Here is a 10,932-nt window from a genome sequence, read left to right as displayed (position 1 = left end):
ACGAGGAGCTTCATTGGCGGGGAGCATATGTTTACGGGCCTCTATTCCCCTCAGTTTGCCACACCGTAGCTGCGGCCTGCGGGCCTGTTTGTATTGTCCACTCAATTTGCCACACCACACCATAGCTGCGGCAACCCAAAATATGGGGAATGTTTTGTTCGCCTTTAAAGCGTGCCTAGGGAGCCATCCAAAGTCCAAACACACAGAGCTAAGCTTTTGTGGTAACCTGTGGCTAGCTGTTGTAGCAATACGAACAGACCCTGCGCCTTCGCATATTCATCCATCGATAATAGCGGCTAGCCGCTTTCTTTGTTTTATTTTACTACCTTCTTCCAAAAAGACACAAACACACAGTTATAATTTGATCAAAGGCGATCTGACTAGTTGGGTTAAATTTGTAGAAAATAGTATCACTATTTAAGTCACTATATAGATATAATATAAAAATATATTCCACAACAAACCTAGTATTATTTGTTTATTATTGTATATAAGCATTAATATCTTTTTATATAGATTTAATCAAACTTAAAATAGTTTGACGAGCACTATTTTGGAAATGTGTTCCTTTTTAAAAGGAGAGCAGTCCACAGTATCGCAAACATATATAGAATTGGTTCCAATCAGTACAGCTTGAAAATCATATATCACCAATGATTCCTTGGCATAGACCAGACGCAACCTTTCTTGTCCAGATAAGCTTCCACAAACCTTAGATGCTTTTGCTTAGACGACCCTTCACATTGCGAAAAGCCACCTGGCCGCTGACGATGCATTGCGGTCACAAATTTCGGCAGACATTTTTCTACAAGATGACACAACAGAGGTCTACACTGTATTTTTTGTTCCACTTTCTTCTCAAACAAGGACTACATTCAAACAAGGCAATGTTTTTATTTACAGTATGTTTCACTTTCTTCTCAACAACTGCATATCCCTGAGAAAATGCTGCTACCCAAACAAGGCTATCTGACTCATCTACCAATCACAAGAGGGAAGGGAAATACACTGACCACATACTTACAGTAGATAACTGGACCGAAATGACAAAATGCTCATCAGCCACCTTTCCATATGCTTTTGGTTAGACATGATATACTTGTATTTCCCCCATACATTGTAGACCTTTTCTGAAGTGCAAACCTCAATCAGCTTAAAGTTGTGATCGAGACTAAATGCACAGCATGACAGAACCCACATGTACAAATTTGTAATGTTAAGCTGAGTTAGTGAGGTTTAAACATCATATACAGGCATGCGCTCTTCAATTGGCACACGGCAGATTGGACACTTCTTGCATTTCTCCGCACAAGACCTAATACAGAAAATACATCAGAACCAATATGTAGTAATGATTTCAAGCATTGCCTAGATAACTAGGAGGGGCATATATGAAAAGAACAAGAGAGACTGAAACATACTTGCATAAAGTTCTGTGCCGGCAGGGAAGCAGCACCATGCATATCTCTCCCTCGTAGCAAATCCTACAAAGAACCTTCTCCTAAAAAACGAGAAAAAGATGACTGTCAACAGAAATGATGACGAATTAAACAAGCTACTATCTATGACCCATATAAAAGGTAATAACTATTAGTAAGTAATGTCAGTAACTCATTCCGTAACAAAATCAGGGTTACACTGCCTAAGGTCCTTATCGTTGACAGCTTGGACCTAAATGATTCCTTTTGTGTAAGGGCATATGAAGTGAATATGCTTCAGATGGAAAAATAAGAATGCAGTCACAGCAAGGGGCAATACATTTTGAAGCCTTTCGTATTCCTGTTTGGTACAATTCGTAATTTCAGATTGTTCTCCCAACGCTGCCTGTAGCCTCCAAACCTGAAAGTGGGCAAGTGGGAAGTTAATGCATGTGATGATGTGAACTGAAACAAATGTCTAGAGATAATAATTCTGGAATAAAAATTGATTATATCATGTAACCTCTTCTGCAAGGTCCTTTTTAGGCATTTTCCTAACCACCTCTGGTGGATAGCCGCAAAATGTATTGTACCTTCAACCAAAGAGTAAATAATCAGCACAGTATGTAAGCATGCAGCAAAACAAGAGTAGCAACGGATTGAGAAAAAAAAAAGGCGTACCCAGTGCAGAGAGCTCCCGCTCTGTGCGGGGTCTGGGGAAGGGGTGTCAGTGGCAAGCCTTACCCTCGCTTGTGCAATGTGAGGAGACCGCGACTCGAACCCGGGACCTTCCGGTCACAGGCGGTAAGACTCTACCGCTTGCACCAGGCCCGCCCTTCATTGAGAAAATTAACAGAATTTAAATGAACAGTAACATACCCAGTAGATTCAGTATAAAACAACCGGGCCTGTTCTTCCTTGCTCCCTTCATCAATAGACCACCAACCAAGAAGCCTGCATAACACATGGACAAAGAAGCTGCATAGTTAAAAGCCTGCATCAGGGCAAAATGCTACTCTGTGCTTCAAGCAGGCCAAAAACACATGCAAGAAAAACAGATACAAATTTTGCTCGTATCAGATATTAGATGGTACCTTGAACCATGATGAAGAAAAGCAAAGCAATCACGAACATTTGATGAGGCTGTAAGGTAATTAGGACTAACTGGTCCATTACGCAATAGCAGAACTACCTTCTCCACTAATCTTGCTAGAGAGAAAAGGACACCAGCACCTTGCAGAATAAATAGTGGCGAGAAAAGAGCAAATATTGGGATGTGGCGAGCGCTTGCTGGTGTGCCCTGAAACAAAATAATACATGTAATGAGAGTTTGAAGCTCATCATTGATCAGTTAACAGAGAACAGCCAGTAACACTTATCAGCTAGTTGCTGTTTCCAGGGTTGGGACAGTTTGCCACAGAAAAACTAATTAAACTCGGCCAGAATTTATGACTTGTTTTCAGCTTTTCCAGCTGTTTGAATAAAACTGTATATCACAATGATTGTCAAGTTGTTTTTTGATCTATTCAAATAATGTCATGAGATGGTTTTTTAAAAAAAGAAACAAAGCGTTTCTTGCAATTCCATCCTTCTACAATTCATCAAATCAATGTTCCCTATTTCCACAAGACTGGGATGGAACATACCTCCAACCGCATACAAAGCAATACTTGGAAAGCCACAAGAGGTATTTTCATTACATGACCCCCAGTATCAGGGAGACCACAAAGCCTCTCTTGTTCGTGATCTTCTAGTGATGGGAGGACAAGACCACTTTCCCAATCACGGTATCTAATTGCCGCCGATGATGAGCTAGCCTCCCCATGAGTGGGAGACTTATGAATCATGGGATTAAACCATCTTGTACAGACAAGAAATGCAAAGCATTCCGCAATCCTGGATAAGCAAGGTGCCAAATTAGACTAACTGAAATCTCATAACAAGGAATAATGCCACTGCAACAAATCTCACCCATAATTTATAAACAAATCCCACCATCCCAAAGCACCAACATCACCTGCCATGTGCAACAATGCGTTATTACAAAAGCATTGAAATTGTGAAAAACTTAAACCAGTTACTAGTTCAACTGATTTCACAAGCACTAAAAGAAAAGTCCCTTCTATTTTCAAATACTATAATAAAGAAGAAACAAGTTGTGTCAAGAAGAAATAATGTGACAAATTCTAAGGATTCAAATTAAGGAACCCTGGGGAGGAGATCAGTTTTGTATGTAATGATTGGAAAGAAACCAAGGAAACTTACCAGACAGCTTGAGAAGGGTGAATGTTGTAGCAGCTATAAGAAACACCATTGAAATTGCAACCCAAAAATGCTGGTTACAAAAAGGTTAAACATGATAAGATAAATGTCTAATATTCTATTCTAGTCGGTTAAAAATGATGCATTCTCTAGAATCTGGATCGTCCCAGCTAATAGTAGGATCTAATACAAAAGATCAAAAGGGTGGAAACATTTAATGCTTCTAATTATGAGGGGTAGAGGTGATGTTTTATATTGATTATTCATTAAGCATTCGTATGAAATGCAAAAAAGGAAACTGTAACTGGCAAAGAAAATATCAAAGAGCAATACTGTTACAAACATGTCTAGAAAAAATACAAGCCCTAGACTCCTGGCAAAAGCTTGTTCTTTCAATTAGACAAAACTCAATATGTTATAACAATGAATTTATATATCTGTTCATTGTATCAGTTTGCAATAGTGCATCAGAACTAGCTCAACACAGCTTACACCTGCCCAAAAGTGCTTAAATGATACTACAGCAAGGCCATGGAAGACATCATTGTATCAGTTTGCAATAGTGCATCCAAACTAGCTCAACACAGCTTACACTGGCCAAGTGCTTAGATGATACTTTAGCAAAGTGATGAAAGACATCTGAACAGTTAGTCCAATATTCTTGTTTTATCCTAATAATCTTTCCAATAATGTCAATATATAGCATCATATATTAGTCCTCTGTATTCAACTTTGCAGTTGATTTGTGGCATATGCAATGCTCCATTCCATTACCAAAGAGTCAAATGAATTGCCAATATATTGCACAACTTAAATTTTCCTGGTTAAGTGATACTCATAGCCTGAAGTTCTTTTTTTTTACTGAACAATGGGCTGCAATTCAAATCAACAGAGAAATTGTGCCAAAAGCAGTCAGATCCACTAGTATGAGACTTACAGGAAGTGTCTCCCAAATAGCTTCATCACTCATGCTTTCTTCATCTCCAGGCATTAAAGCTCTACACATTCTGAACAATAAAAAAAAACATGCCAAGAAATACATACACATCAATGTCCATAGTGAATATAGTACAGTAACCCTCCAAAAGTAAAAAATAATAGTTTATTTTTCTTTGGACAGTGAGATTCACAATTTGGACAGAAAAAGATAAAGAGGATTCAAACAATGATCAATATCCTGAATGTGTGCAAACACGGAGGTGTGAAGTTATACCACAATATTATGGCACAAGCAGAACAGTTTAACATACAGAAGGATATTGTGAATTGATTATTTTTGTAATGCTGTCAAAAGAACAATGGAAGACAAGCCATAAATGTAGATCCTGTGTCATAAGTTTTCCAAGCCTTACACATGTAGTTTTGCAGGCAATGGGAAGCGATAAAGGCTTCGCAGTAGAAGAAAGTGGTAGCTTAAAGATTTGCTTGGGCGTACCCAGTGCAGAGAGCTCCCGCTCTGTGCAGGGTCTGGGGAATGGATATAAAAATATAATTTTATACTTTAGACTGGTTAGGATATACATAAATGCTTCCACTGAAACACAAGTTATGATATAGTACTTTTAAAGATAGTTTTTACCCTGCATGGATAATTGAGAACCTTATAATTGGTTCCAGAATAAAGCTCAAGCTAAAACACCATGATGAAGGAACAATAAAAATAGACGATTCACTTTTTTATACCATGCTACACTGCCTGTAAACTTGCATTGGTACATGAGGGATTTGACCATTTACCAAGATAGTTTTAAGGCCAACATACACCTTTCTTTCTTAGACAGAAGGGCAGTCCCAACCCAGAAACTACTTGCTAGTTTCCATAGTTACCACGTCATCAAGAAACCATCCGTGGAAACTAAACCACCCAACACTGAAACCGCTACCGTGGGCCATCTTCTATCCATCCCTAATCCGCGTCTGTCTTCCCACTCCTGTAGTCCCGTCCTTATCCAAAAGAGTACGGCAAGGGCGCGACTCGAGAGACGCGAGCCGGGCACGGGTGGCATAGGCGTCGCCAGCAGGTGGCGGCCTGGCGCGTGCAGCGACGTGGTCGGCGCTTGGAGGTGTGGGCGGGCGCAGCAGTGGGTCTCTGCGTGCTCGTGCAATCCTGCTTGCTTCTTGGTGCTCTATGCTATGATTCCTTAATCTGATATGATTGCATTGCATTGTTTGTTCCTTCGTGTCTGCTGCTTCCTCTTATGCTACATCTTGTATTTTTTGTGTTCGATGAAATGCTTCAACTGGACTGCTATCACGAGATGTGATGTGCTTCCTGCATGGTGGTTTAATTAGGGGCACGGCAACGGACGCCTCAAGCAGGTGGCGCGGACGGGCTGCGCGCCGGCGAGCACGAGCGGCGTGAGTAGGTTCCTGTCCGCGAGCATGGCTGCGCGTCGGCGGCGCACATGTCCGCGGGCTGGCGAGCGGGGCAAGGCGCGACGCGCAGGAGTCCGACAATAGACCGATGGAAACGATGAGGATTCCCCAACACGAAATCAGTCGTTTCCTTCCGCCTAAGCACGCGAGTCGACTCCGTTTCTCAGATGAGAAATGATTTCTACCGATGTTCATCTCCTTACCTCATTAACTCTTCTTCCACCTCAGCATTTTTTCCTACATGGCAGTATCTTTAATGCTATGGAAACTATCCCAGTTTCAGGGTTGGGACTGCCTTAATGTGGCAAATGAAAAAGCTAGCACAGCAAGCAACTGTTGGAATTATGGATGTTGGACTGCTTCTATGGGTCCATTAGATACTTATAAGACCAGGCAGGTCAATTGTCTACAGCGATTACAAGAATAGGCAAAGTAAAGTACTCCCTCCATTCCAAATTATAGGACGTTTTAGATTTTCTAGATGCGTAGCTTTTGCTATGTACTTAGATATACACATACACACTAAAAACAATATTTCTAGAAAAGCCTAAACGTCTTATAATTTAGGATGGAGGGAGTACATAACAAGGTATATCATAACAGTTGAAATCATACAAAATTGAACTAAAATTTAAAAACTATTTCAACAAAAAGTGTGGCAGAAGATGTAAGAAGCCAAACTGTTCAGACAATAGTAACTCCTGGTTATGTGCAATGCATTCTCATCGTTGGGAAAAAAAAGAACTTACAGTGACACAATCTAACAATCCACAGGAAAGAAAAGGTAATCGCTCAAATTGGTTACCTAAAATTATCAATAAGGATAATTGCTTCAAAGGCCAACAGAGGAAGGAACACAATCTTCAGATCAACAGATGGATGATTTCTAACTGGGCAAACACAAAGGAAAAGAAGTGTGAAGATTACAGAGCTAACAGAACAGAGAAACTTAACATAAACAATTCTAGGAATCTCAATCACCACTGGACAAGGTTTTGTTTACCCAATGGATTCTGACCCTACCTCTTATGCTTTCAAGATATATGCAAAGAAGCAGCTCAAACGCAATTAGTAAAGGCGCGGCAACAATCGAATGACAGGGTGCCCACTGCAAGAAAAAAGAAACATATCAGGCTAATTGGATGCAAAATGAGCAATGGTAACGCAAACAGTGAGAAGGTCAGTTTTAATAGACGAGCCAGTATGTAAATCTCACATGACGGCCATGAGGCAACGAAGGGGCAGGCATTGAAAACCTTCCACGCGCAATGATTCCATGAAAGAGCCATAGTGGAACGAATATTATCCTACATGACCAAAGTAAGCATCATCAGCAATTCATATTGGCTTCACCAACGTCGATTTATAGTAGTTGTCATAGAGTAATCTATAATTCGGTATTACCTAATTCTAGCTAGAAGATTTTATCGTTTCCTTTGGCATATCAGAACAAAGCCTAAAGGGGCAAATTTGGCATGAAATCTACTGCCTATTATCCTAGACTCCTAGTACAGTACCGAATGAGGAAATACTAGCCGGCATCAGCTCGATTATAACTGGGGTTAGTGTTAAGCATCAATTGCATACTACCAACAACTCTCAACATCCATCGGAGCCCCAGACAGGTAGCTGAACTACACGCCAGCCGAGCAGATTAATCCAGCACCAGCTACCAGCAGCCAACCCTGAATCGCACGCACCACGCAAAAAAGCGAGCATAGGAATCGGCCGATTCCAAAACTACATCCGCATCGCAGGGGGACGCTCTCCGCACCAAATCACAACGCAACCCAACAACTCGAAGCCCCTTCCAGCTCGCTGAAACAAAACCAATTAGATCGAATCGAAGCGGAGGCGGAGGGGGAGGGACGAGAGCCGCCGGGTGGGAGGGGACCGGGAGGCGAGGCGAGGCTAGGGTTTAGAGCGCGTACCACCAGGAGTACGTGGTGCGGCCGTCGACCCTGAGCGCGAGGAAGAGAGTGAAGCAGAAGAGCGCGGCGTGCGCCGCCGCCGCCTGAGCCGTCTTCCCCACCCCCGCCCACGTGTGGGCCCGCCGCCGCTGCATCTCTCCTGGCTCCTGCTCCCTAGGCCCCCGACGGGAAAGCCAGCCAAATCTCCCCCTTCTCCGCCGGCTCCGCCGCTTCCTTGGACTCGACGCTCGACGCTCGGCGATGGGTCGGAGGGACTCGGAGGAACGGGGGGATAAAGTAAGGAACAAAGGGTACAAGGGTTTCTCTCTCTAGTGTAGGAGTATTGATGGAGTCATGAAGTATGATAAGAGGGACGATTCCATTCTGTGCGCTCTCTCTCTCTCTGCGCTTTTCCGTAATGGAGTAGTAGTACTATAATCTAGCAGTAATTCTATTGCTGAGCCGCTGTCCATGGAGATTGGAGAGCCTGCCGGAGGGGATGGATTGGATGGGGTCGGGTCGGGTCGGGTCGGGTCAGAGGAAGGAGAGGGACTGAGGGGGGACGGCGCGCAGGCGCACCGTACCTGGTGTTTGGAGAAGCCGACGAGCTGTTTTTTTTTTTTCCTCCTCCGTTCCACCAACGGTAGGAGTAATTTTTTTTAGTGCGACTTGGTGGCTCCGCCCGCGGCCCCGCCTCCGTCCGACCCCGTTTTGGCGTCGCTTGCACGGCACACCCTCCCGCCACATTCGTCCGCCCGCCCCGCACCCCACCGTCATCCGCCGCGCACGCCTACACCGATTCGCCGAGACGGGTCGCTCGCGGAGAATATGCAAATAATAATAACATGAGTACGCCTCTGCCCCTAAATATCGGTTGTTTTCGCTTTTCGAAAACAATTTTGACTAAATATAGATTAAAAAATATTAATATTTATAGTACATAATTAGTATTATTAAAAAGATCTTTGAATCTAGTTTTTAATAAATTTATTTTGAGATGCAAATATTGTACATGTTTCTAAAAAAATCGAGTCAAACTTATGGTACGCATACCAACAACTACGGTTATTTAGGGACGAAGAAAGTAAGTTCGTTATGCAGATAATAATAAGTAAGTCATTGGTAAACGCATGTTTCGCTGGTCGCAATCCTTCCAGCTGTAGTAGGCACAGCCGCACAAGAGATAGCTAGTTGATGGTTGGTGGCCTCGTGGGTTCGGCGGCTTCGGCACATCCTGGGACGACGGCAACCGGCCTTTGGAGTTTGGACATCATCGCAGGGCGATTAGCAGTGGTACGTACTGCTGTCTAGTCTACCGTGTCTGATGTGTCCCTTTCAGTTTCCATTTATGGATCGGAGAGGCGCGAGTGCAAGATCCGGAACAGTCTGGTTTCGAAGAATTTCAGCAAGCTTGATCCTGATGCATGTCATCCTTGAAAATTATGCTCTCTGGCACCAAATAGTTAGTGCTACGCGCATGTTGGCTCTTGGCTATGTCGTCGCCTCGTCACGGATTTGCTATTGCCTATTTGGTTTTTTGCAACAAAAAATTACCGTAGTTTGATTAAGGTCAAAGGTTGACTAATCTGGATAGTTGTTTGGTTGCAGCAACCCGTGGCAACATTTCTTTCCAGCAAGCTAGATCTCACAACATAACACGCTAATGATATCTAATAAACAACCTGTTTGGATTCATAATTTAATTGTCATCCAAACGTGCTAGAGTATGAGGTGGACTAATATAATAAAAACGTTGGATTACAAACATTCTATAGTCTACCTCGGACCAGTTTTTTGGTGATTGTGAGTATTTTTCACTTGAAATAAGAATAATCCACCACACTAATTCAAGAATCCAAACATTCTAATTATTATAGTTCACATAATAATAATCATATGTATAATTCAGATTGTAATAATCTAGCTATGATTCAAACAGACCCAAAGTATGGCAAGATCCATTCAAACTTGTCAACTTGTAGAAAAGATTTTGAGCGCATAATCCAGACAAGTATGGCAATTTTTTTTGTACAAATAGTGACAACCTTAGACCATAAACTAATAAACCGGACCTAAATATACATGCCTCAAACCAATTTTCCGGTGCCTTGACGCCTAGGGCTGTAAAAAACTCAAGGTGCTTGAGGTATTCTCTCTCTCTCCCTCTCGCTCGACTCATCTTAGACTTGCTTTAAGATCTGCTCGTATTCTAAAACGAGCCAAGCCCAAGCTTGAACCAAGCCTCATAAGCCTTGTGGTTGTGATACTATAAGCTCAAGAAGCTCAAGTACATACGCGTGTTACTGCCAATTGTCCAATTATATATTGCCGGCTACATTCTCCAAGTTATATGGCCCACAAATGGACATAACTAAAGGCCAATTACTAGAACTTGAGGCGTCAAGCTTGTTCGAGTTCATCCCATTAGTTCGGGTAGGGTGGTGTTTGGTGGAGAACAAGTTGAGATTTAATTATTATAATCTTGTTTTCCAAGTATGCGATATTTATATCTATGTTTTTAAGGATGGAATTGTTTATTTCATTATAGGACTTGGGGACACACATCACATATCAGATGGGATGGCTGCATCAATTTTCTTTTCTAAACTCATCCAACATTCAAGAAAATCTTTCTCTGAGAGCCACATCATTGCTCTTCTCATCCTTCACTCAAATAACAGAGAGCGAAATGTATCATGGGTTCTCTAAACTTTTACCTAATTTCTTTAGGGTCCATGCATGGCGAATAGTAAGAAATTAATCTTGATGCACCACTCTTGAAACATGCATAAACCTGTTAGAATATATGGTAAATATTGGGCTCTTGAAAGGTTAAAATACATTTTACCCTATACCAAGGAACCGGGCAAAATGAACTTAGCATCGCCCTGGGGTCCATGAGCTCTCAAAGTGATCAGCTGGGTCTTTCACTCATTGTAAGGGCTTGTTTGACTAGGCTTCGCCCA

At 42.2% G+C, this 10,932-nt stretch overlaps 1 protein-coding gene across 1 annotated transcript; it reads right to left on the bottom strand.

Moving 5' to 3' along the window:
- Nucleotides 1-551: 551 nt before the first annotated feature.
- LOC136449976 (uncharacterized) lies at nucleotides 552-8,460 on the bottom strand. Its single transcript, XM_066450245.1, has 14 exons — nucleotides 7,988-8,460; nucleotides 7,273-7,363; nucleotides 7,080-7,164; nucleotides 6,862-6,946; nucleotides 4,618-4,687; nucleotides 3,684-3,753; nucleotides 3,390-3,435; nucleotides 3,065-3,314; nucleotides 2,513-2,718; nucleotides 2,298-2,372; nucleotides 1,942-2,011; nucleotides 1,759-1,839; nucleotides 1,422-1,501; nucleotides 552-1,315 (listed from the first exon to the last, which is right to left on the bottom strand). Exons 1-14 carry the CDS (start codon nucleotides 8,119-8,121, stop codon nucleotides 1,237-1,239), a joined length of 1,422 nt encoding a protein of 473 aa, XP_066306342.1. The 5' UTR covers nucleotides 8,122-8,460; the 3' UTR covers nucleotides 552-1,236.
- Nucleotides 8,461-10,932: the final 2,472 nt, after the last annotated feature.

The sequence above is a fragment of the Miscanthus floridulus genome, chromosome 1 (assembly GCF_019320115.1).
Source record: "Miscanthus floridulus cultivar M001 chromosome 1, ASM1932011v1, whole genome shotgun sequence".
Taxonomy (NCBI): domain Eukaryota; kingdom Viridiplantae; phylum Streptophyta; class Magnoliopsida; order Poales; family Poaceae; genus Miscanthus; species Miscanthus floridulus.
This window is presented reverse-complemented; position numbering and strand designations above follow the sequence as displayed.